This window comes from Falco naumanni (assembly GCF_017639655.2).
Source record: "Falco naumanni isolate bFalNau1 chromosome 20 unlocalized genomic scaffold, bFalNau1.pat SUPER_20_unloc_2, whole genome shotgun sequence".
Lineage (NCBI taxonomy): Eukaryota > Metazoa > Chordata > Aves > Falconiformes > Falconidae > Falco > Falco naumanni.
In genome coordinates this window covers 298,893-324,623 of record NW_024427346.1, presented here as the reverse complement: position 1 = coordinate 324,623, position 25,731 = coordinate 298,893, and the positions used below count along the sequence as shown (strand labels likewise).

Below are 25,731 nucleotides of genomic sequence, written 5' to 3'. Positions count from 1 at the left end.
ACTCTCGGCCCTTTTGAGACGTGTTGACAGAGAAATGCATGCCTTGAAACAACTTGAAAAGAACTCTAGGGGAGGGAGAAGAGGAGGGCAGTGTCAGTTGTGAGCTGCCGCCCTCTCCTGAGATCTCTCCTCCGTGGCCCTGGCTCTTCTGTGACCTCTTTCTTCCTGCGGGGTAACACAGGGTAATGGCAGGCAGAAAGTCAGCTCTGCCACAGGCTTGGTCCTCCGGAGAGATGAAAGGAAAGTGGTTTGGTGTCCAAATGAATGTCATGGCTTTAAAGAAGAATTAAAACCAGATGTTTCCAGCAGGCCTGCTGAGACCAGCCTTTTCTGACATATTTACCAAGCCACCAAGGAGGCCCAGCCAGCGCCTGCAGAGCTCCATGTTGGGAACACCCTGTAATCCCAGAGGCTCCGCTGCAGTCGCTGGAGGCACCCTGGCTGTCTGGAAGGACAGCACACAAGAGCTGAGGTAGAGATAGTACTGCCAGCTCAATATTTATTCAGTGATTAAACATATTTATTCCTTGCTGATAATGGTGATGATAGCAAGGGTGTAGTAACCAGACCAAATTTAGCACCTTTGGACAAAACACTGGGCCAAAAAGGGGTTTAGCTGTGCTGGCATCGGCTCTTGTTTCAGCTAAGGGCTTGCACCTGCAAGGTTGTGGTTAATGGAGCCCAGAACATCTTCCCTGTCCCAGGGACTGACCTCAGACCCCCCTCGGACAGGCTGATGTTCAGTCTCACGCACAGGTAAGAGCTTTTGCTGCGCAGGGGCTTCATCAGAACCAGGGAGAAAGTGTTTTATTCTTGCCTCTCACATGTGGTGTTTATATTTGGCTGTGCTTGAAGCTAATGACCATTCCAGGGTGGGCAGAACAGGGGTAAAATACCAGGAAAAGGGAAACTGAATCCTTGCCTGAGTGCAGTCGGGCAGAGAGCACTTCGCAAGGGAGTAACCAAAACCTCAGGACTGCTGGGTGTGTGGTTCCAGCTCACACCCAGGAGTAATTAATCTTTTTGCCAGCATAGCAGCTCCAGGCTCCTGACTACAATAGGTATTGCTCTTTTGCATTCATCAGCCTGCCTGGTGGTTATAACATTCCGCTTCTGGCCTCTTAAGGACAAATTCCTGATGCTGTGCCCTCAGCGCTACCTCGAGGTGGAGTTTCCTCTTGCGAAATCAACGGGTGCTGAAAATGGCCTGTTGGCTGCGATGACTGGGAAGGGCTTCGCTCGCCGTTTTAGATGTACGTGTCACAGTCCTCATCTTTCTCCCGCCCCATCCTGGCTGCTGGGATGCTTACTGCGCTAGAGTGGCAGGTAAGATGCCCTTCAGACGCGGTGTGCCACTGGATCGCTGTCTTCTGCTGGGGAATAAATCATACATTCAGGAGTTGCACCCGAAACACGAGAAAAATAAATAGAGCAGAGGAAAGTTAGGTGGCAGGAAATCCCAGTTTTTACTGGCACCTGCTCATATCAGATAATTTGACCTATAACAAAAAATCCCTCTGTAGTCCCATTCCACAACAAATGACTGCGATAAAAAAAAAAAAAGGCAAGCAGCTTTTTGCTGTGCCCTTCATTTGTTCTCACAATATGACATCTCATTTCAGTGTGTGCATCAGTTCATTCTGCTCTGTCACCTCACGGACAGAAGGCACAATTGTTTCTGCTGTGATTCCAAAACCAACTGTCGAGAGAAGTGCCTCTGGGAGAAGAGCAGGGGCCAACAGCTCCCGGGCAGCGCTGGATGGAGCTCAAGGAAAAGTGTTCACCTTGCCACCCTCCCGTAAGTGAACAGTAGATGGTGACTAACAGGAAAGAAACTTCACCACGGTGTAAACAGGAAAATGTTTGTATTTGCCTCCCAGACAGGTATTAATGTTATCTGATCGTAGTTCGTTCTTGGTCTCCAATCCTGGTGCTTCTGCATTGCTTGCTTAGAAGGCAGAGAATTGTGATGATAAATATTCACACAAAGTGTGAATTATTTACTAGCTCTGGAGGCTGGGCCTGGTTATCCACCCCGTCTGCACTTGAAGCCAGTGAGGTTGTGAGTGCGGAAGGACTCAGCTGAGACTGGAAGTGTCTTGACTGATGTCCGTGGTGCTGCCTGCTTTGCCAGCCAGGTGCTTCAATTAAATGGGGAGATCCTGCAGGAGCAGGGCAGAACAGACTTCAGGAAAAAAAAAAATCTAATCTGAGCATTAGCAATCATTGCCATCCTGTCAAGGCCTGGTTTTGGAAGTCCTCAGCTCCTGTGGCTGTCCAGGTGCTTGGCACGTTTGAAAATGAGACTCAGAACTGTTTTGTGCTGCGATTTCTCTCTTCCTTTGATCGCTCCGTTTAAAGCGATGGGCACACTAAAAATTAATGAGCAGATTTGGAGATAAAGAGGCCTGTAAAACCGGGATAACACTTAACGGCTTCACAGGGGGCATAAAGACTAATGAGTTAATGTTTGCAAAGTGCTTTGAAGATGACAAGTGCTAAGTCTGATTACATCTGGTGGGTGAAGTAGATGAGAATGAAGAAGAGGTTCTCAAGTTCATACTGTAACTGCAAGGTCTCCCTAAGCATCGTAATAAATAATGACCAGGAGACGGTTTGTGCTCGTGCTGTCCCTGGTGGTCTGTCGCCAGGTAGCCCGTGGCAAAGGATGATTTCCAGAATGGATTCCTCAATCTGTAAATAGTCACTTCTCAATTACTTATTTGGTTTCTACTACTTTAATTTGCTTTTCCTTCATTTCGTGTGCACCTCGAGATGCTGGTCAGTGAAACGCCCGCAGAACCTGCCAGCTGGACTGTCAATTTGCAATTTTCTAAATCTCTTCAGCGAACCCTGATTATTTCACTGGCTCTAACTTAAACAAACCCCGATTTGCTGGACCGTAATTGCGGGTAATAGTGTTAAGCAGGGTGCAGGTTCCCTCGCAGGGCAAGCGGCAGAGCGAGCCATGGCAGCACCCTGCCGGCAAGGAGCCGAGGGCTCAGAGCCGTATCCTTCACCCAACCCAAACCCACCGCAGAGTATATTAATTCTTTAACAGAATACTTTTTGATCACCTAAGATTCCCAGCCGGGCCTGGCTCCCTGCTGTAATAAGTTTGGTGGCTCTTTCCATGTTGCTTTAAAGCAAAATGGTTTCAGAGTGTTTTTTTCCTTGCAGGAATCCCCTCCGTGGCACCGTTCGCCGCCGCTGCTCCCCGTGGGGCTGAGTAACACCAGCGAGCCGAGGCACACGCAAGCAGGAGTCCGGTGTTCGGGGTTTCCGTAGGTGAGATCCGGCCCTTTCTCTGTCAGCCCCCTGCTCTGATCCCGGGTGCGCCACCTCTGCCACGTGAATATTGAACGGGCACCACATGGAATAAACGATTCGGGCTCCGCTGAGCTTGAGCGGATCTCTCCCACAGAGGTGATGGGTATCGTGGCCTGGCTTCACAGGGATGCTGTGGCGGGTGGCTGCCCTTTCTGTGCTGGCACTGTCTGGAGGAAATCCGGTGTCCTGTGACGTTCTTCGCCATAGCCAAGGCTTCTCTCCGCTTCCCGGCGTCTCCCCGCCCCTTCCCGGTGGTGGGAGCCCCGGCAGCTGCCCTGGCCCCTTCCCTGCCCATGGCCACATTCCCAGGGCTGGGTGGATATAGGGTCTATAAGCGAGCTGGAGGCGCAGGGCACGCTGAGCGCTGGCGGGGGAAAATCCCACCCCGGCGGTGCTGGCGGGGGGCTCGGCCTTGGGGAATTTTCTGGGAATCTTCCCTGCTCTTGGCCCACCGCTCGGCTTCGCCAGGCCCATGCCACAGGCTGCGGTGGTGCAGCAAGGGCAAGGCGGGCAGGGGGGTCAGTGGCCGGGTCAGCGGTAGAGTGCTGAAGTGGGCTGTGGGGGCGCAGCTGGAATGAGGAAAAATCGGGAAAAAATGGGAAAAAACAGGTGGGTGCAGTGGGTGTGATGCCTGGCAGGGTGCTGGGGGCCCAGCGTGCTCTGCGGGGGGGATCCTCCTTCCTGTTGTGTAAGAGAAAAAAAAATGTGTTTTGCGTTGTGTAGTTTAAAAATCAAACCAAACCCCAAATGATATAAACTTATATAATGCAGCACGGCCACCCCCACCTCTGGGCGCTGCGGGCCAGCCCACTCCCTCCCGCGGGGGGCGCCGGCTCCCTCCGCGCAGCGCGGCCGCTGCGCCCCCTGGCGGAGTGGTTCCGCTCTCCTCCGCTCTCCCCCCCCCCCCCCCCCCCCCGCAGGGAGTGGGCGGATCCGGCACCGCCTGTGCCCCGGAAGTGCTCGGCGTGCGCCGGAAGAGGCGGTGGCGGGAGGGAGGGGGCCGGGCCCTGGCGGCAGGAGCCGGAGGCGGAGCCCGAGTGTCCTTATCGCTGGCGCTGGCGCGGCCGCCGGCGGGCAGCGGGGAGCGCGGCGGGGATCGCGGGCCCGCCGGCCTGGGCGCGGGCGGCAGGATGCTGCTCTTCGTGGAGGTGAGGCGCGGCGCGCCGGCGCCGGGCCCGGGCCATGTGGCGGGGAGGCCGCGCACGCTGCTCCGCGCCGCCGGCCGCGCCGCGCCGGGGGGAGGGGACGGGGCTGACACAGCAAATCCGGGGGCGGCGGCCGCCAGCCCGGCGGGCGGGGGTGAGGGGGGGGCTCGGCGCTCTGGAAGGTTCCGCGGGTGCCGGGGCCCCCGCGTGGTAGGGGTGGAAGGCGGCGCGGTGACCTTCCGGGGGAGCCGCCGCACCGCGGCCTGCCGTGAAGGTTACGCGCGGCCCGGGCCCTGCGCGCCGGCCTCGCTCGGCGCCGGGATGGTGGGGCTGGCGGGGCCTCCCGCCTCCGGAGGGGAACGGAGCGGCCCCGGCGGGCCGGGTTGGGCTCTCCCTGGCGCCCCATGGTAGTCCCCGGCCGCCCCGCGGGGCCACACCGCCGCTTTGCATTGGGCCCGGGCGCGCTGGCAGCGGCGGCGCGGCCCGTGCGTGGCGCCTGCCTTAATTAAACAGCCAGCGTTGATTGGGGTGGGGGGGTTAATTTCTGGCGGGGAAAGCTCGGCCGGTGGGGCGGCCTGGGCGCGCCGGGCCCGTGCAGGGGCCAGCAGCCCGGCTGCGAGCGCGGGCGGCCCGTCCCCGGGCGTGGAGGTCACCCGGGGGGGGGGGCGGACGGGCCGGTGTGTCCCTCCCCGCGCCACACGGGGCGGGGGAAGGGCGGTGGGCAGCGTGGCGGCCCGGGCCTGGGTCTGCGGGCCGGGCCGGTTCTTCACCTATTTACGGTGTTTCACCTGATTTTGTGAAGCCCTTTCAGCGTTCGCTGGGCAAAACGGGCAACTGCGCTGCTCCCTGAAACTCCGCGATAAGTTTTGTCCAAAAAGCGTGCAAAGGAAACAGCTGCCGGGTTGGGTAAGGCACTACAGGGGTTATATATAAGACATAAATGGGGTTAAGATGTAAGCCAGGCAATTGCTAGTGGTGTATTCCCTTTGAACGTGGTGGCGGTCTTTTACGTGAATACCGATATACATTCTGTGGTTAAGCAGCTCTAAATAAAAAGGTTTGGGAAACTCCTTGTCTTTTTTAAAGTAACTGCCTCAGTTCTGAAAATGTTACTTGCACTGGGAGGAAAAAAGGATGTCCTGAACGTGGAATGACAGGTCTTCAGAATCTGGTTTTACAGTATTTAACTGGAAGAGGAGCTGTCGAAGCTAATGGGAGCCGCAGCCTGGAGCTGTGAGCAGCCAACCTCATCTGAGGCTGAGCGCGGTGGAGAGGAGCAGAGCCCGTGAGACGGAGGTGGCCCCTCTGAGCAGCAGGCGTGCGAGGCAGGTTCTGGAACCCGCAGCGGTGCCATGGAGCAGTTGTGATGCAGATGGGGCTGGGGCTGCTCAGGGGGAGCTGAAGCAAATCAGCCGGGCAGTGTGCGCCTGGGCGTTCGGTGAATCCTTTTCCGGCACAAACCTGACTTTGATTGCTTTGTTTGATCTCCTTTCTCCTCCGCTGCTAGCGCTGTGAGTTAGTTACTCTGATCTTCGTTCAGGAAGAAGTATCAATGATGTTTAATTTTATGTTCCTGAGGATAAATTTGACTTCCTGAAGGTGCCTTTTCACTGCCAGGACAGGGAACTTGAGCTCTTCACCAGGTGCCCTGAAACGCTGTAGTCAGATGCATAGAAGCAGGCAGCAGCTTTTATCGCAGGATCTTTGGGTTTGCCTGAAAAATAAGGTGCAGAACAGGGTTGTGTTAGAAATTGTGAAGCTCTTGGGAGCATCAGCTGACTTGCTGTAGCTGTCAGTTATATTTTAGACTTAAGTGAAGCGTGCACGTGGCGATTGTGAGTTGATCCCTTCACAGTGTGCACGGTGGAATTCTGTTCTCATATCTTCTAGCTCAAAAAATTGGCTGCACTGAGGGAATGGTGTAAGGCTTGGGCTGTTTTTTATGCATTAGTGTTTGGTGTGTTGTGTGCCTTGTTTTTCACTTGAAGCCAGGACCGGAATGCTGTTCACGCTCGATGATGAAGGTGCATTGGGAATATTATTAAATGCACTGTGAAAAATGTAATTGATAATGGCTTGCTGTGCCTGCTTTGGGTTTTGGTTGGTTGAGTATGTGTTCCTAGTCCAATATATTAGTAATTTATTGGGAAAATTGAAATCTGTGCGTTTCAGGTGGGTGAAGCGCTGCCCTAATTGCTGCCAGCGATGCTTCCTAGCTAGAAAACCAGGACTGTGTGAAGCGCTGAGTATTGCTGGCCCTCTTTTCTGGCAGGTGAGGCTTCCTGCTCCCCCCTGGGTGACAACCCCCCCAGTTGTCCCTGTTCATGCAGAAGTGCTGGACACCATTGACACAGGTGAGGGACACCACGACTGTGGGTTTGCTTTCCCCAGGGGTGAAAGAGATGCCCCTACTGATGGGGTGCTCGTAGTGGCTAACTCGAAACACACACTGCGCTCAGTCTTGTAGCCGTTGAATGAACGTGTGTTTTGAGAATTACCTGGGCTGTTTGGAGTACTGAGCTGTTGTTACAGCCTGCAGTTAGTTCCAGAGGAGTTCTGTGTGCTGCTTTTGGTTTGACACCACCTTTCTCTCTTTTCTTTTTTTTTTTTTTTTCTTTTCCCTTTGGTTTGCTTCACAGCCTGGGGATGCTTTGAGAAGGTGACGGGCAGCTACACCGGGCCAAGTCCGAGCCTGCTGCAGATTTGTGTTCCCTGCCTGTCATGTCCCCCGGCAGCACAAGGCTTCTCTTTGCAACTCCCATGGGTTTGCTGACCTTGGCACTTAAATTTCCACTTCTGGAAAATGTTTAGAATCTCACCTCACAAGTTCTGTTAAATTCTTTTCTAGATTTTTCATTTGGATTTTAGAGAGTTGGTCTGCTCTGGGAAATCTGTCATGTGCTCGGGGTTAAGATTTTGGTTGCAGGGTGGTTTGAATTAATATTAAAAGAGAGTGCTTTAACAGGAACTCGGAGTACTTCCATTTTTGGTGGCTTAATTGAATCTGTTAAATGTAATTTAGACTCTTAAAATAAGGAAAAATTCTTTGCCATCCTTTTGGAATGAGATAGATGCTTCGATGGTCCGTTTTGAGGAATCGCTGGAGGAGAATCTTTGATCCACTTTGGCCAAAAGTCATCTAAACTAGAGGGGAGCTGTGCTGAGGAGGACAGCTTTGTCAGCTTGTGGATAGCAGCGAGTGTTCCTAACCTTTGTAACTCTGTAAAGCTTTAACCTGATCATGAAAGTTCCCGATAGCAGCTGGGAGGGTTGTTCTGCAGCCAATCGAATGGGCTCAGTATTTGTTAGCCTCAGTTAAATAAGCAAGAATTGATATTTTGGCCCTCTCTTCAGAAGAGCTGCTTGCCAGAATGGAGTGGTGCTGCTCCTGGAGTGCAGCAGACTGTATTTTCAGAAAGCTTATGTAAATTAGGGACTTTTTATCCTCTCGAAGTCCACGGTGTCTTGTTATTAAGATGCGTGACATAAGGGACGGGCCTTGCAGAACTGCGGTACATGGCATTAAGTGTCTCTAGAACAAGGGGGAAGTAGCCCACGCTGTGTTTCAGGTGTGTATTTCAGCCATTACAATTATTAAGTCCATTCATTGCTTTATCAGCCTGAATCTTCTGTAGTTCCTTAGCGCCTTTCACTTGGACCTGTGGTTTCTGAACTTGGCGTTACCACACATGTCTTTCGGTCTTGGCTAAAGCGTGTGATGTCGTCTGTCATACTCAGAGTTGCTTTTTACTTCTGATCAGCTCCAGCAGTGTAAAACTCTCCCTCGAGTCTTTCGATTTCATTTTGTTGTATTTGTTCCTTCCAATTACTTTCAGCTCGAGCTAAATGCTAACCTCAAAGATGTCAGGTAGTGAGGCAGTGTTTATTTTTATAAAATAATGAATCATCTCCTAGATGTGTCTTGTCTTTTTTTTGCTTTGATGAAAAGTAAATTCCAGGCAATGGGATCTGCTGGTTTTCAGTTCTGCAGCAGGTGCCCGTGCTGACAGGTATGCTGCGTCACAGGAGTGACCAGCAGTAAGTTCTGAACTGCGTTGACGGAATACACGGGTGCAACAGCTTCACAGGTTTTTCTTCTAGGGTGTTTTTTTTTTGAGAGCAGCTACTCAGAAAACAAAGAAGGGAAATGCACGTGGCCTTCCACATGGAACTATTTCTAGTTCTTTCTGTTTACAGCTATATTCTTCTGCTAAGGGTAATGAAAGGGGGAAAACTCCATTGCTGTGTGGATTAAATTGGTTGTGTGTGTGTGATTTTGAATCTCAAAGAGGGCCTTGCAAAACCAGCGATTTTTGTTTTGCCTCCTCTTGTGATTGTCTTGCTCCTCTGGTTTTTGGAGGCTTTTTATTACTGAATTTGGGCTTGTCCTTGTAGCAAATAGCTTTGGCACTAGGTGTGACCTTGGCAGAGGAATTATCTCTAAAGCTACGCAACTGCTTCCTTATCCTTTTGCTTTATGTTTGAGGCCTGGTAGTATGTCACTCCTTAATTTCAGAATCCAGGAGGCTGGCCTCTGAAATAACAGACTTCCCTATTTGTGAGATACGAGGTAGGATTAATGGCTTTTGCCTTTTACAATCATGCACGTGGCGTGAGTAAAGTGGCCTGTCGTTAAATGTCTGAAGAAACCGGTTTGGAGGAAACTATTAGTTGCTTGTAGCGTGCTAGGAATTCTTGTGAGGAGAATTGCCTGCATGGAAGAAGTTTGATTTATCGTGATAGAGCAAAAGCCATGACAGTGCTTATCCTCTGTGCTGCTGCTGGCTTCTGGGACTCCTTGCCCAAATGCCTTTGAGCTCGTGAGCAGCTCTCGGGAAGGGACCTCGGAGGGCACCGTCTTCCGCTGTCGGAATAAACGTTTATCCACGTCAGGTTCCAGATGGGAATCCAGCAGTTTCTCTTGTCTGTCTCGTTGTTCACCCTCTCACTCTAACGATGGTCCTTGTTGCCCAGTCTCGAAGAGAGATGATCCTGTTCCCCTCTCCCAACAGGCTGTGATGGTGTGTATGTTTATCTTGGCACTTCAAAAACTTTTAATCTCCTTGCTTACAAATTTAAGGGAATTATTAGTGTACATTGATGCGGATAAGATGTAGGTAAGCTTGTGGGGAACTCAGGTAGTACTCTGGTAAGTTCACGAGGGATCCTGGCATAGCACAGATGTCACTAATTCAGTAAGTCATTAGTTTCTTCTCCTTGACATATGTTTTTTCTACCTTCCTTTCTAGGAAGGGGTCTGGAGGAGGGAAAATTTCCCTTTCTGGTGAAAGGGGACTGGAGCATTATGACAGTCGAGTCTTTAAAAGCTTATGAGTTACCAGAGTCCTTGACGGCTAGCCGCTTCCTCTGCTGATGTTGTCGGATGTCAATAAAGAGAGGTTGAAGGCAACACTTCTAATGGAGGTAGAAATGAAATACTTGGAAAATACCAAGGATTTTCCTGTTTTGATTAATGAAAAATCAAATAGGCGCTTAATAGCTGGTTAGACACTTGAGATGTGGAACTCTATAGAAAATCACTAAATTCACCTGTATTGTCTGGCTTGACTTGTAAAGCATCTTTGGGTTGTTTTTCCCAACAGAAGTGTTTTGGTCTCTTCAGCAGGTAACATCGAAAGGTGCTGGCTTAAACCCTAACGCCAAGGTGTGGCAAGAAGTACCCCAAGGGAGTAGTGAGGCTGTGCCACCAACAAATGGCGCAGAGCACACGTGGCAAGAAACAGCGGCTGCACAAGGGACTCACACTGAGGGTGAGATGTCGCGGGTCCGTGTTCGGGCACTGGCCGTGATACATCCCCTGCCACGGGGCGCTGGGCGTTCTCTGCGGAGAGTTCAGCAGTGAGAAGCAACCTCTTGCTCTTGTCCTTGAGGTTGTGAGTGCTGAGGTAACAACAAGTGTGAAATAAACGTGAGAAAACACTACAGGCAGTTTGTAGATGTTATAAGTCTGACCAGCGAGCTTTGGTTTAGGGATTCAAGGTGTCCGGAGCTGCGCTGGCACGGAGTACTTCAGCAGGTAACGGGATCCAAGGGGCCCGGTGATGACTGAGTAACGCGCTAAGAGGGAAACAAGATGCTATATGTGTAGAAATGGATTTGTGACTTGTTCACCGTTGCTGCACTTTAGTATACACTTGACCCTGTGAACGGGAAGATAAGATCTGAGGGCCACCTGCGATCCCGGTAGGTCACTGAGGTGCTGCTGAGAGCGGTTAGGCCGTAGCGTTTGTACTGGGTGGGGGGTAGAAACTGCAACACATCTATGGTTAACCTCTGCTGGTTTAGTCCGTATTCCCTTGCGGCCCCCCTTTCTGATCCTTACCGCATGGTCCTGTCATCCAGAATTAAACACTCAAATGGTTGAACTCTTCTGATTTGGTTTAGATGCGATGTGAAGCCGATTGTGTAGCTGAGGTTACGAGTTTCTGGAAAGTCAGCAGAAGTGAAGAGAGAGTACTGAGTTTGTGCACTGGATGACAGAAGCTCGTTTGTCTCTTCATTTCAAAATGAAGCCATCGTGGCAGTGTTACGCTGCTGGAAAATTGAAGGCAGTTTTTCCAAATACAGTGGTTTTGCTTTTAACCATTTTTAATGTAATAGTATCTAATGGACAGTATCCCTTCTCAACATTTGTTTTTAGTGGATTCATCAGTAGTGTGGCAAAGATCTAGCCATCTACTGAGGCAGTTGATTTTTTTAGAATGATCTCCTTCGCCTGACTGGATTCAACCAAAATGGCACTTGCTTCTATCTCAGGCAGCTGTGGTGAAGACTAAGCTGAGGTGTCCTGCAGAAGAGATCGGCCAATTTCCGTGTCATTCTGTTGCGTTTTATAAAAACCACTAAATGCTCCTGAGTCCCTGATGTAAATAAGGGTGGTGCAGTGCATTGATGTAAGCTGTTTTAGTGCTTTGTCTTTAGGAACCCCATTTAAATATTTCAAATTCCAGGTGGAAGGCCTGTTTTTTAGAACCTCTGTCACTTTAAAGGGATCTTACGATTTTCTGATCCTATTATTTACTTACCCTGGAGCCCCCAGCGCAAACCAGAGGATCTTTGTGAAGTGGGAGAGGTAGAAAGTGCCATCCAATACAAAGTAGACACTGAAAGTCTAAAAAACATAGGCTAAGTCTAGATGCTTTCAGTTACGGTGTTCTTGAATGTTTGTTTTAACGTTGGTAGCCAAAATTTTTCAAATGGAAAATACTCCGAAGCTTATAGTAGGTTTTCTATTGATGATGCGTTTTTTTGGCAGGTAACATAGAGATTTCAGAGGATAGCTGCAAGCAGTATGAAGTGATGTATTCCCCATCCTGTGAAGCCACAAGAAATGGCACGGGAGTTGATGAAGCATCTGCAAATGGAATTGTCCTGGCAACCGAAGATCTTGGATACCAAATCTATGAAGTGTCTGGTGAGTGTGCAAGCTAGAATACCCCTGTCAGTATCTGTAACCCTCTAGAGTCTGCTGCAGTTACGTTGTGACTGAGTAGGAGCTTTGAAATGTTCCAAAAATATTCAAGAAGATCCCAACCAGCTGTAGCACTTGGCCAAATCGGTGAAAACTGGGGGATCTGTGGCATTTTGAGGACGTGTGGTGTGATGGTCTGTAAGCATGCCTCAGATGAGCTTGCCCTCTTGGTCTTACTCAGGAGTCATTCTTTTCTTGTACGAGACACGTTCTTTTGTGTTCTCAGTGTGAAACTGAGATCTGACGGTGAATGTGGTAACTTTTAGGTGAAGGCAGCTCCGCTGTGTCCACAGAAGATATTAGAGAGTGTTTGAAAAAACAACTTGAATTCTGCTTCTCACGGTACAGTACAGTTAACTTTGTATAAAACCTTTGTTAAAATTGTTGACAAATTCCCCCTTTTTTTTTGGCTTGTTATGTGCTGTCATCTTCATAAGAATGTTACGTTGGATGCCATATGAAACGAGATTCGCTAAAATGCAGTAGAAGCCCTGTGGTGCCTTTCAGCTGTTCCAGTCCTGCACGTGCATCCGTGTCCTTTAATGAGGATTTGAGTGTGACTTCTGTGCTTCACAGTCGGAAAATGTAGAGATAATTTAGCTGTGTGTTACCAGAAGAGGATTCTTTCACAAGATCCTTTTTGCAGCCTAGCCTGCAGAGCACCGTAACTATCAGGAAGATTTTTAATTAACTGATTTGGCTTTGTGTTGATCTGCTGGGATTTTTTCCAGGAGGGAAAATCTGCGTATCTTTTGGCTAGAGTTAGCTGCGAATGGTATTGGCGAATATTTAAACCTGCAGTTATTCTATTGTTTTGAGGCTTCTGTAAGTAAAGTTCAGGATTTTTATAAAACGGCGAACTCCTGTCTTTTTAGTGAGAATCTTTCCAAGGATCTCTACTTGATGTCTCAAATGGATAGTGATCAGTTTGTTCCGATATGGACAATTGCCAACATGGAAGGTATTAAGAAGCTGACAACAGATATGGACCTTATTCTGGAAGTTTTGAGATGTAAGTCTGGCTGTCGGGTGTCCGTAGAACAAAGAATCTTTCCTTGCTTTAGAGAAATGTGTTGGTCTCTGAGCTGGTTATGGCGTATTGTTCTGGTCAGCGGTGACGAGAGCCTCGTTCCGCAGAGGTACTTGAATAAGTGGCTGTTCCAGGCTCCTGAATTCTCATCGTGCTTTATAATAAATGCCTAAATCTGCCTCAGTAAGCGGCTGCTCTAAGATACTGCTAGCAGTGCAAGTCTTTTTCTGGGAATAAACTACTTCTGATTCAGTGCAGAAGTTTACTGGAAATGATAAAATTAGAAATGGCTTAGTAAATAAAGTTAGCTAGAATTCTTCTGACATGTCCTGTGCTGATTCTGCGCTTGGCTTGTTGCGGAAGCAGTTGTAAGTGAACTTCTTACATCTTTATTCTGACTTGATTTCCCTACTCTTACCTGAACTTTTCCCGTTAGGGCTCCCTCTAGGAATGCTTTTATATCCTCGGGCTTGAATTTGAGCTGGGAGTGAACTGAATTAGGGACTGAGCTTTTTAGATACCTGAGCTGTAGATAGAGGCAGCATCAAAGAGCTAAAACACACCGAAGATCTAGCAGACCTTAGCTGATCAAATGGTTATTTGCTCAGAATTTGAGTAATCGGGTTTCTTAAGCAGTCTGTCGTAGTTCTTTGTGGTGAGTTCAATAATTGGGGAGTCTTACTGCTGAGGTGTTTTGCAGTGTGCAGTGTCCAATATTAAGCCAACTTTTGTCTTTTTAATTTTAGCTTCTCCTATGGTACAAGTGGATGAGAGAGGGGAGAAAGTAAGACCAAACCACAAACGATGTATTATCATTCTCCGTGAGATCCCTGAAACAACACCTATAGAGGTAAATGAGTAGAAAAGAAAGGTGGAAAAGCCTGTTGATGTTTTTGGAGGGTGTCTTCAACAGTGCTTCAGGCAGCAGCAGGAAGTGTTGCTTAAAAGGTCAGCTGGTATTTAATCTGATTAAACACAGATATTTTTCTCATAAACCATGTAAGTAATTTTTTCTGCCTGGATGTATTGTCAAAAAAGCTGAGGCAGAAATTTGCTGTTGTTGTTCGATCCCATTGTTCACTAATATATTAAAATACTCTTAAGTAAACTTTTTTTCCACCGAAAATTAAGCTAGCTAGGCTTTTCTGGAAGGACGTTTGAACTGGTTTCTTTTCAGATCCAAAAATAAACCAGTCCAGGGCATAGCTTGGAATTCAGGCTGAATTTTTGTCACAGCAGTAACTTTACTTGAAGTCAGACGGTTGTTTTGGCAGCAAGAAATGTTACTAAACATTTCTCATTCATTGTGACCCCATGTGAGCTGAGCTCATTATGTTCCGAGGAGGGAGGATAATAAAATTCCTACTGATATTTGGCTAACAGAATGATTTAGTTCTTTGTTTTTTAAAGTTGTAACACAGGGTGTTTGTCTGCTAGCATTTTTAATTAGTTCTTTTAATGCAAACGCTGAACAGCTGCTTTTCCCTCTTTAAAATCTGATTATTGCAAAGCTGTCAGGTTGCCTTGATTTAGAAACATTTGTTAGAATCATTCTTGTCTAGATGACTCTCCTGATCTAAAGGCACATTTCTGCTACCTTTTCATACAGAAATACTTCCAGTTCTGTACTGATTGTGATTTTCTTACCAGATGGGCCTGCTGGTTTTTATTTGGGGAGCTCACTAGGCTGGACTGGTATTCTTGCGTTCACAAACAAGTAGAGAATAATTTGGTGTGTGACAGACCTGTCAGGGGAACAAAAGAACATCCCTGGTGGAGGGAAAATTGCAGCTGAGGGGCTGGAGAGTAAACTTTTGTTGGTTTAGTGTTCAATTTACAGCTCAGAGCTGATGCCCTTAATCACCTGGCTTCTTCTCTCCCCTAGGAGGTTAAGGCTCTCTTTAAAAATGAAAACTGCCCCAAAGTGATAAGCTGTGAGTTTGCTCACAACAACAACTGGTACGTTACATTCCAGTCAGATACAGATGCGCAACAGGTAAGGCTGCCTTCAACTGGTAATGACATCTCAGTTTTCTTCCTAATGCTTCCCCTGCTTGAGAGGGTTGCCCACATGCTTCCTGTAGCTAAAAGAAATGTTTATTTCCTTATCCCCCTTTTGTTATTTTAAGGGGTTAGTGGCAAATTCTGGTTAATAGAGGAAAAAGTGGAGGGATTGTCGGGTTAGAATTCCCTTGTCTGCCTCTTGCCTCAGTACTCACCAGCCATAACTGACATGGGGTATGTCCTGAATTCGAAGTGTTAATGAATGTAGCTGGGCTAACAGGGAAGCAGATGGCTAGACACTCGTGTTACGTCATGTAATATCCTTCGAGAAGTATAATTATGATCAAGATATTCTAATGTTTTTTGTATCTGCAGGCGTTTAAATACTTAAGGGAAGAAGTGAAAACCTTTCAGGGCAAGCCAGTAATGGTAAGGCTGCTTTATAGGCTTCTGTTTGATTGATAGTGTGCATTTAAGGGGGGGGGGGGGAACTAAGGAATTAGCAGTGGGATAGTTCCTACCACTTGTTCTGGGGGCTGGTAACTTGAATGAGGTCATGAGTAGCTTCGAAAAATTACAGTTCAGTGGCTGCTGGTTATTCACAGAGCTGCTTCCCATGAGGGGTGAAATACATTCCTGTTTCGTCTTCCCTTCTCCACTTTCCCCGGAATCTGGGTCTGCAGAACTCAGGAGAGGGACTCTCGCCATCATGAGTCTCTAGGTTGAGTTAGCTGCTCTACAAACGGGGCTGCAGCAAGGCCTTTGTACTGAGAGGAGCTGCCAAAACCGGAGCCTGGGCGGTCGCTGCTATAGGAGGCAGCGTTTATCTTCAGCTTGACAGATTCTCTAGCTAAAGCAGCGTGTGATGTCCTCCCCGTTTAGCACGCTGTTAGAAAATGATCTGTATTGATTTTTATCAGAGCTTTTATTTCTACGCAGTCATCAACTTCCTCCTTCACGTCCCTTCTGTTATAAGTTCGCTAGGCAAGAAAGATTGTGTGCTCTGCTTCTCCGTTTCTCCTGACTAATGGCTGTGATGCGATGTGCTCTCTTGCAGGCAAGGATAAAAGCCATCAACACCTTTTTTGCTAAGAATGGTTACCGGGTAGTGGATTCCAGTGTCTATACTCAGCCAGTTCAAACACAAGCACAGTTTGCCTCGCCACTCTTTATGCAGCCTGTATATAGTCCTCAGCAGTACTCTATTTACAGCATCGTGCCTCAGACGTGGTCTCCCAATCCTGCACCTTACTTTGAAACACCACTGGTGAGTAACAGCTGATGGAAGCGAGAGGAGCTAGCCCAAAACAGCAGGAGTCATTTGGTTAACAAATCAGCGGGGTTAAGCCACAGCAGTGGGCTTTTCAGCTGTAGAATGTGCAGGTTGACTAGTCAGATCCCTCTGTTTTATAATAGTTCCTGTTATATCGTGGACCTGATCAAGCAAGGCTATCGGAGAGGCTGCGTGTCGCACCATGGGCTGCCATTTATTTCAAGAAATGTTGTGAAATTCCATTGTCCAGTGGCTAGTGTTACTGGAACAGCTTTGTAGCTCTTCCAGGAGGACCCTGATGCTCGAGGAGACGTGCAGACTGTTAACCTGGTGGGGTTTTCGCTTTAGTAGTAAGCTCACAACATACTAGGTAACGGCGGCCCGGTGTAAAAGTACAGACTAGATGAATAACTGCTGAAGCTGATCTCATAAAACTGCAAACGTTTTTCTTTTTAGTTCAGCCATTGAGACTGTTCTGTCTGTTGCAGGCCCCCTTTCCTAACGGTGGATTTGTGAATGGCTTTAATACACCAGGATCATATAAAACAAATGCTGCTTCTTTGAGTATAGGTCGCCCATTCCATAGAAATCGGTAAGATAGCTCTGTCAGTTGTTTGCTCTCGGAGAACTTACAGTATTGAGATCCTGAAGTGTTCCTTGCACTTGTAGAATGCAGTGCCTTCTGCTGGGACTAGGGTACTTGTTTTGTTTTATCAAATATGTATGACGTTTTTCAACTTGATTTATAAAATAAAATTAAAATCAAGGTGGCAGCTCAAGATCCTAAAAGAATGGACATATGTGCTGGAGAGAGCAAAGGTAACTCCTTTAAAAGCCTCAGAGGAATTTCTGCAGACAAATAAATAACTTCCTCTTAAGGTAATACTTCTAATTGTGTTTGTTATACACAGATTATAAACTCCTGCAGCACAAACGTAAGCTTTTCCTGTTGTGTGATTAGCCTTGCAGAGAGCCATTCAGTTTATGCAGCTGAGAAGTCGCATGCCCAGACTGCTGGATGCTAAAACTGCTGGATGCTGAGTCTGTTACTATAATTTATTTGGTTTATCCCCATCTTTCCTGATAACTGTAAAGGACTCGGCTCAGATCTAAACACTGGGGAGAAGGAAACAGCTTTGTATTCACTGGAACAGTGCTCTGTAAATACAAAGGAGCAGTAATCTGTTTGTGTGGGTGGAAATTGTTTTATTTGCAAGTTCTTTCACTGTATTCAGCATGCAAGCTGGTAGCAGGGGAATTACTTTTTATATTGTTTGAGAAGTCAGTTGACAACTGCCTGTACCGTAAGTGGTTCTGTGATGCAGTTAAGGGTTGTGGCTGTTGGCAGAAGGTGAACTTCAGAATTCGGGCTGCGGTGACTCAGCAGAGTCTTCACACAGGCTGTGCAACTGGTAGGACAACTTGACTTGGAAGACGGGGCAGCTGGTGGAGTTACAGCTGCTCAGCCCCTGACCAAGATCTTAGAAAAAAAATTTTCCCCTTAAATTGTGCCTAAACTTAAACCCTGTAACACTCGCATGTATGCGGATCCTCCCAAAAGTACGAATGCTGAAGCTGGACAAGAATTGTGCGTACCCAAACATTAACATGTTGAAATGCCTGCACGTTCACTACTGCCTCGTAGATCACATCTGTATAATCCTTAAGCTTTTAGAAGTTTTCTGGTTAAGACTTTTGTTTGTAAAATCTTCAGCCGCTGTGAAGTTATAGCTTTAGGGTCATGCGTACAGGTTCTGCTGGTCTGTCTTGGTTGTCTTATCTTTCCTGCCAATCTTGCTCAGCCTTTGTGCTAGTACAAAGCTCTGTTTTTGTGGTAATAAATCTTCATTTTGTGGCAGCAGACATTAGTTACGCTTGGGCAGGATTTCTTTGCCTGCTAAGGTGACAGCTCAGGCATCGCCTGGAAGGTTTGGCCCAGTGATGATCAAGTATCGCGCTAAGAGAGAACAGGTCCAACAGTCGATTGTCTGGGCAGCCTGCACTTCATGCTTTTCCTTCTTTTTGCACTCTCATCTCATCTCTCTCTCCCTCTCTCTGCTTTTTTTCTTCCTTATCTTTCCTTGTCTTTTCTGCTTTGCTCTTCTGCCCAGGCAAGATTGTGGCCTTCTCAGTGATGGGTAAGATTATGAGATCTGAGGGCTGAATTTATGACTTAAGTCTTCCATTTTAAGAACATTGAACAAAAAGGAAGAATTCAGTTAGCGTCCCTCCTCCTCCTCCTCCTCCCTGTGGTCTTTGCCGATGGAAAACTTAACCTTACTGGGGCCTCCAAACTGGTTCTTAGTGCTTCTGGAAGCTGTGAGGTATGCATTAATCTTGGTTGAGCATATCTTCTCCTGAACTGCAGGAGAGCTCGTTTGGAGCGGTTCGTCCAGCTGCTGCTTTTGGGTTTCTGTGCTGGCTACAGAAGTGAATTTGTTCTGTCGTACAGGCAGTTAAGAGTTAAATATTTGATTTTTCTCTGTAGCTAAACATTTGTTTAAGCCCCTCATATTTATTTTGCCCTGATTTGTTGCAACATCCTTGTGGGAAAGGAAGATTGAGTCTTTGTAACAGAGAATCCTGGCTGCTAATGTTGATTAAATTGATTTTTTTCTATCCAGCCATCTAAACAGTAACTTAAAATGTCTTGGGTAAAGCAGATTAATTTGACCACTGGAAACTAGGCTCTTAAAAGGTGATTTTTGTTCTGCTTACATATGAAATGCTGCACAACTTCCAGCTGTTAGTAGCGAGGCTGTGGAGAAACCCGCCAGATAGCGGTGGAGTTGATTTTTAAAATACCACAGGATCAACGGCTGAGCAGAGGGAGGAGCCACATCACTTGCTGCTGCTCTGATTTAGTGCTGACAAATGATAATTTATCATGCGTTGAATTATTTGATTTTGCTTTTTCTTCCTCCCAATTTAAATTCTCTGGCCAAGTGGGAGGCAACAAGTTTATTGGTGGAAGCTGGAAGGAAACTACCTCTTTGTTAGGTAGTCTGGGGTCTGTGGCATCCACAATGTGCCTTTCCCTGTTTGCTTAGCTTAGGGAAGCCCAAAGCTGCGTGAGTGACGGTCTGTTGGAAGAAAGGACCCTTCTCCAGGCCGCTCCTTGGTGACTCTCTAAGAGATCCTGTAGCCCCATTAACTTCTCCTCCCGGCTAGAGATCGTACTTTGGCTGGCAGTGGGAGAATTTCTTCTGATTGCATGGAATGTTATAATGAAATTGTTAAAAACAATAAGCATGCAAAATCCTCATTCTGCCCTTAAATCATGAGATGTGGAGCGGTGACCAAAGGAGAATTTAAGAGTTTAAGGTCCTTGCCTTCTTGCTTGCCAAAACTGGTTGGTGCTGTGTGGAAAAGACAGCGAGGTGCAGGAGTGGAATATAGTCTTAAGGCACGTGAATGCTGCTCCAGAAAACTGTTCTGTGTGGTGGCAGGTCAGGGTTTTTCTGGGTAATTCGGTGTTTTAAGACCCTGAGCCTTACCTTGCCGAGGCACTGCGTGTGCACGGCTGTGCCTTTTCAGAGGAAATACAGCTTTAAGGCTGAATAATCGATAACTGGGTAAAGTGTCTGGGGTATTGTAAACTGCAGAATCAGTGTTGTGGGTGTTTGGTAACAGGAGCAGGGAGGTGAAGATCCTGGCTTTTGAAGCACCGGGGGAGGTGGCCTCCCAGCCACCCCAGCCTTATTTCCCCTCTTCTCTTCAGCCTGTTCTGCCCCTGGCTTCTTCTTTCAGTTCAGTTTTTTCACTTGTGGCCAGCTCAGGTTGTGCCTCAGGCTTGGCTTACTTCTCCAGACGACTTTCCGGTATCCCGTGCCTGTGCTGCAGGCCCAGGGAAATAGAAGAACCCCTCTGGATTCTTCTGCCACCCCTAGGTTTGGGGTTTGTTTGGGGTTGGTTGTTTTTTTTGGGGGGTGGTGGTGGTTCTGGTTGAGGGTTGTTGGTTTTTTTTTTGTCCCTGTGGTATCTATTGGGCAGTGATCTCAATGTTTTCTTCAAGTGGCAACACTTGACGGGAGAGGAGGTTGCAAGAAAACTTTAATAAAAGGAATAGATGGAGGTAAGGAGGAACGGCGTCATTGGTCTTGACAAATGTAGGAAACAACTTCTCTGGTGGAGTCCCAGTGCTTGCTGCCCTCCTCCTTCCTCGTCAGCTATGAATGAACTGTAGTTGGTGGTAGTTTTGGGTCCTGTTCTTGAAACTCTGGGTTACACAGCTGCCGCTCTGTGTCCTGCAGCGTGAAGCCTCACTTCCGATCATCGAACAGCTCAGAACACGCTGCGGAGGGTCCAGCTGCTGTCGGTACCATGCCCGTGGGGGATGGCCCACTGAACAGAACCAACTCAAGGAATTTTGTTATGGAGCGCCATAACAGTACGTTAACCGGGCACCAAGAGCAAGGATATTCCCAGAAGGATTCTCCGACGGCACAGATGGAGCAGAACGGCGATTACGGCATTGGCAGGGGCAGGTAAAGAGCTGTAACACATCGGTGCAGTTGGGTCATGGTGCCGGAGGTTTAAAGGGCTCGCATGAGCCAAGGATCCCCACCGTTGGCACAACTGGTATTTCTGTAAAGGCTGACCAGGAGAAAACTTGATGTTGAAATAAACCAGGCATGATAAATACCTCACTGGGAGCACAAAAGCTTCCTGCTTGACCGTATGGCTATTAGTCATTCTGACAAATGCCTCGCAGTAAGATCATGAGGTGTCTTTATTTCAGAATAACTGCCTGGTTTGTTCCTGGAATTAAAACAGTTGAAGTAAAGTTAGTATTTGTATCGCTGTAAATAATAAGTAGATCCTTAGCTGGGGAATTTGATGCTCCTAAATGTTGTAAGATCAACTGGTTTTATCTTTCATCTGTTAATTCAGGGTTTAGACACTTAAATAAACAAGACAGATAATGTGAGAAATCAGGTGATTAAGTTTATTACTATAAAACTATAGGATACTATTCTATAATATTACAGTCTAATTGTCACTGTGCTTGTCCAGATACAGTACTCAAGGGTCCCTCCTTCATGGGGAGAGAAAAGAGAAATTGTTTTCCCGTATTGGCTCTGTTCCAAGAGCGTAAGAGCTTTGACCCCTCCTGAAGATGGAGAACATCCCAGAACTGTATCTTGAGAAGCATCGGCAGGCTGCCGTAAATCCCCGGCCACAGGCTCCCCTTTGTGCGGATGAGTGCGCCCTTCAGCTAGATGAATGCACTTACTGACTTTATTTTTGCCTTTAAAGGAGGAATGTTTTCAGAGGTCGGAGGAGACGAGAAGATGACCGGGTTTCAGTAAGTTCCGCTTCCCTTGCTGCAAGGTTTTTGCACAAAGTGCGATGTGTTGGCTGTGTGTTTGTGGAAGGAACGACACAGTCCTTGAATTCTCAGGTTGCACTCTGGATTGTCAGTGTTCCTGGGAAATTTCCCTGACACTCGCTCAGTGCTTTCAGTGCTGGGTGTTACAGCTTTATTAACGGCTGTCTCCCTTCTCTAGAGACCTCAGTCTTCAGCAGAAACAAAGACTCAGACACCAAAGTTTGACTTGCTAGCATCAAATTTCCCACCTTTACCTGGCAGCACAGCAAAAATACCGGGAGAGCCTGTGCTGGAGAGCAGGATGTCCGATATCGTTAAAGGAGTCTGCAAAGAAAAGGTACCTGCGCGTGTCTCCGGGATGCTCGCAGCCGTGCGCGTCTGCTGTGTCTCCCTCCTCCCCTGCTTAGAGTTGCCTTATGTTAGAGCTGCACGTGAGAATGCTTTAAACCCAAACATCCTACTGTGTTTATTATATATATAATACTGTAATAGTGCAGTTTCTGTCTTTTTGGTCTTGGATTTCCTTGGCTTTTTGCAGGTATTTAGCTGAAGTTCTGTAATTACACTGTTTTAAGCTCGGTTGTGTTTTGGAATAAAGCAGGCAGATGAGGAGTGTTGGAGTAGGATCGGTTTGGTGAGGTGTAGACAGGGGCTGCTTCCAGGTGAATCTCTTCTTTGAGCCAGTGGGCTAAGCACTGATTGTCTGGGTGATGCGGCCTTACTTCTCGTTTTGTCTGCCATTTGTGTTGCCCGTATAAGGGGTGATTGGTTTAGAGGTGATGCTCCAAAAGAAGTAAAATTCCCATCATTGAGACTTGAGCAGCCTTTGGAAATATCCTGCTTCTCAGATGTCTCCAACTGGCACACTGAGGAGCGGTTTAAGCCCATCTGCCATCTTTCCGTGTTTTGCAACTTCATTTCTGTACAGGAAAGCAAAGATCTGCTGCCCAGCTGCCCAGCTCCTGCTCAGGAAGAACCGACACACAGCACCGTCCAGCAGCCGGTGACAAGCGTGAGTTCCCCGAGTCAGACCGAAGCTGTGGCGTTAAGGTACGCGCATTACTTGAGTCGGGAGCATTAAAATTTGTTTGTTCTGGCAAAGACTCCAGCTGGTGTCCGGCAGGGTGGCGGTAATGCTTGTTGTTCCTTCAGTAGGTGGCTTCTCTGGAGGCCACTAGATGGAAATAACAAATTGTGGTGGTAGTGGCTGCAAAAGGCGCAGTTGTGACTTCAAAGAAAAATACTTTCTCAAACATGTATTTCCGTGTTAGTAGGTTTTAATGTGAAATGGCTTTTGCTTTAGCAGCACGGTTCAGCCGGACAGCAAACCAGAAGAAGTGTCGGCTCAGAAAGACGTTACAAGCCACACGTCCCCGCCGCTGGCTGTCTCTCCCGTCAGTGCTGCGAAGCCACCGAGGACAAACGCCACTTCACCTTCGGCTAACGCCAGCGCAGCTCCTGCTTTGTCGATGCAGGTAAGGCCTGGAGCAGCAGGGTGTGGGTGGGGAACGGTGGGAGCTTTTGCTTGGATGTGCCGATGTAGCATCGGGGACCTTGTGCAGTTCGCCACGGCTGCGGTGTGATAGCTGCTGTGTCCGGAATGGTCCGGAAGAGCGGAGCGTGGTGGTTCCAGTGTGTAAATCCTGCTCTTTCCCTTGGTCCCAAAGGAGCCACGCAAACTAAGTTACGCTGAAGTTTGCCAGAAGCCCCCAAAAGAGCCTCCTCCCGTTGCTGTTCAGCCTCTCAGGGAACATCGCACCAACATCGTTCCCCCTGCCAAAACCGAAGACAACGGTACAGCCGAGAAGGCTCCGGAGAAGGCTCATGACAAGGGTGAAGGTCGCATGAAGGATTATTCTGGGTTCCGAGGCAACGGGCCTCCCAGGGGAGCTGCTGGGAAAATCAGGGAACAGAGGCGCCAATTTGGACGCAGATCATCGCCTCAGGGAGCACCTCGACGTATCGGCAAGGAGCAGTACGTGCCACCCCGGTCACCAAAGTAACACTTATCCAGCCAATTATTCTCTATTTAATTTGAGCTGTGGACTAATAAGCGGCAAAGGAGACTGAGAAAGAAGTATTCGTGAAGGGGAATACTGAACTGGAGCGTGGCTTGTGTGGAGAAGTTGTGGAGGGTCCCAAAATTCATCTCTAAAAGTGATTTCACAAATGCTGGAGGATTCCAATCAATATAAATATAGAGATTATAATTTTTGTATTTTTGTTTTTAATTTGCAGAGGGTTTCCTGCTTGAAATCAGTTTTGGGGTTGTGAAACTAGTGTTTTGACAAAGTGAAAGAATATGAATTGACAAATTAACCTGTCCCTCAGTGTAGGAGGAAAAGGATAAGAGAATATTATTTTTGAAAAATGAGCGTTTCTGTAAAATTAGAACTTTTTTTAACCTATTTAACATTTGGCTTGTCGGATGATGTGTCTGCCATTGATGGCCTTGCATTGCAGCACGCGTCTGCAGCCGAGGTGCTTGGTCGGTGTGAGTGGAAATGAGTGCAGCCAGATACTGTTGTCATGACTAGTCACTGATGATAAAAACTGAATGTACTACTGTAGTAAACTTTGTGTTTCCAGCTTGTAGTCTCTTGACCTTACTAATAATTCATTCAGCAAGCTTTTCAAACTGTTGATTTTTACAGGATACTCGATTGTAGATCAGAGCACGTGGATGGCAGAAATTGTCTTCTGGGCGCAGTTGGAAGGAGGCAGAAGGGAGCACGTCAGAATTTTTAATTTGCCCTTTTTCCTCGCCTCCTTTTGAGGGCAACTTCTTAGGTTGCAGGGGGTTTTGTTTGTGGTTTTTTGTTTTTTTTTTTCCCCACGCTTGTTACTTTCTCTTAATCTTTATTACAGACTTTCTGTGCGTTTCTCTTGGTATGTTTTCCTGAGGCAGGCCCAGTATAGGATCGATGCATGGCTACACAGTACTTGATATTAGCTTCACAAGTGAAGAGTCTGGAATTCCAGACGTGGAATTCTGCCTTGCAGGTGGGAACTGGGGGCACAGAATTCAGCGTGCCCCGCCAGGGTTAGACCTACATCTGTATACTGACCTTTGCGTTCTGGAGTAGGGTATGGGATGTTGTATGCTAGAAATCAGGGTTTATTTATACTGGGAACCTGTTGTTTACAGCTGATGTCGTAGCAACTGACTTTTTTTTCACCGTTTAAAGAGGAATGAAAGGTGAAGAGTTAAACAAAACCCCTCATGTGCAGAGAAGCTACTTGAAAAGTAGCGTCTTGCCTAGCTGTATGCTGACTAAACTCGCAACACTATCGTGTAGTAAGTGGTTAAGTTTAAAGGTGATTACAGTAATGGCCGAAATAGGAAAATTCAGTGCTTTAATCTGCCAAAATCAGCATGCCAGGGTTCAAAGTTCTGTATAAAGTCTTAGGGAAAAGTAGCTTCCAGCGGTTAAGAATCACACCTTTTTTTTTTTTCTTTTTTTTCCTTTTTTTTTTGTTTTTCTTTTTTTTTTTTTTAGTGAATAGCAAGTGTACAAATTTAAAGTCGTAAGTTGTGAACACTGGAAAACTCAATTGTGATATATACCGTAAACATCTTAGTAATATATGCTAGTGTTGCCATTAGAATGAATGTAAGTGGCAGTTTAAAATAACTGTGAAAATTTTCATCTTCTGATTTCTTAGCCAGATAACCCTTGGCGACTTCGTACTCAGTAGGCATTCTCTATCAACTGCTTTGAGAACACTCATATCTATTTTTATAAATATATATATAAAGCCAGAGTTGTCATTTCTCTAACTTATTATTCAGCTTGCCAATTGCTTTGATTTGATTCATAACACAATATAATGTATTTATGCAGTTAACTGTTCATTTCTACGCATGTTATATGTATACATATATCTATATATAAAAAAAAAAACACAACCAAAATCATTATTCACTTTTAAACTACCTGTACTGGGTTTGGGAGGTTTGTTTTTTTTTTAATTTAGTAAAAAAAAATCGTTGATCACATCTACAGTTTAGGGATGCTTACAGAACCCTTCTCCATTTATTTCAACAATGCTACATTTGTTGGAATGATAGAGAAGTTTAAATATTTCAAAAGTTCTGATACGCAGTTAATTCAAAGTTAATTT

At 47.0% G+C, this 25,731-nt stretch overlaps 1 protein-coding gene across 10 annotated transcripts; it reads left to right on the top strand.

The window, feature by feature from the left end:
- The first annotated feature begins 1,147 nt into the window (after positions 1 to 1,147).
- LARP4 (La ribonucleoprotein 4) lies at positions 1,148 to 24,194 on the top strand. Of its 10 annotated transcripts, none has more exons than XM_040581270.1 (18): positions 1,148 to 1,326; positions 1,623 to 1,798; positions 3,181 to 3,288; positions 10,099 to 10,246; positions 11,752 to 11,910; positions 12,234 to 12,309; positions 12,843 to 12,979; positions 13,744 to 13,847; positions 14,883 to 14,993; positions 15,377 to 15,430; positions 16,059 to 16,268; positions 16,763 to 16,866; positions 20,528 to 20,761; positions 21,534 to 21,582; positions 21,785 to 21,943; positions 22,535 to 22,656; positions 22,910 to 23,081; positions 23,274 to 24,194. In XM_040581270.1, the coding sequence occupies exons 5-18, from the start codon at positions 11,796 to 11,798 to the stop codon at positions 23,607 to 23,609; spliced, it is 1,983 nt and encodes a 660-aa protein (XP_040437204.1). In that variant the 5' UTR covers positions 1,148 to 1,326; positions 1,623 to 1,798; positions 3,181 to 3,288; positions 10,099 to 10,246; positions 11,752 to 11,795; the 3' UTR covers positions 23,610 to 24,194. The 10 variants fall into 10 exon arrangements, with proteins under 10 accessions (XP_040437204.1, XP_040437200.1, XP_040437202.1 ...); XM_040581263.1 differs by lacking the exons at positions 1,148 to 1,326; positions 1,623 to 1,798; positions 3,181 to 3,288 and adding exons at positions 4,386 to 4,478; positions 6,648 to 6,747; positions 9,725 to 9,899; XM_040581265.1 differs by lacking the exons at positions 1,148 to 1,326; positions 1,623 to 1,798; positions 3,181 to 3,288 and adding exons at positions 4,377 to 4,478; positions 9,725 to 9,899 and having other exon boundaries at positions 22,913 to 23,081.
- Positions 24,195 to 25,731: the final 1,537 nt, after the last annotated feature.

Excerpts from the sequence above, each read along its gene's own strand:
- LARP4 (XM_040581262.1), top strand. The coding sequence starts at position 9,849 with ATGTTGTCGGATGTCAATAAAGAGAGGTTGAAGGCAACACTTCTAATG. Across the intron at positions 10,247-11,751 it reads ACAAGGGACTCACACTGAGG|GTAACATAGAGATTTCAGAG; the intron begins GTGAGATGTCGC and ends TTTTTTTGGCAG. Across the intron at positions 22,657-22,909 it reads ACCGAAGCTGTGGCGTTAAG|CAGCACGGTTCAGCCGGACA; the intron begins GTACGCGCATTA and ends CTTTTGCTTTAG.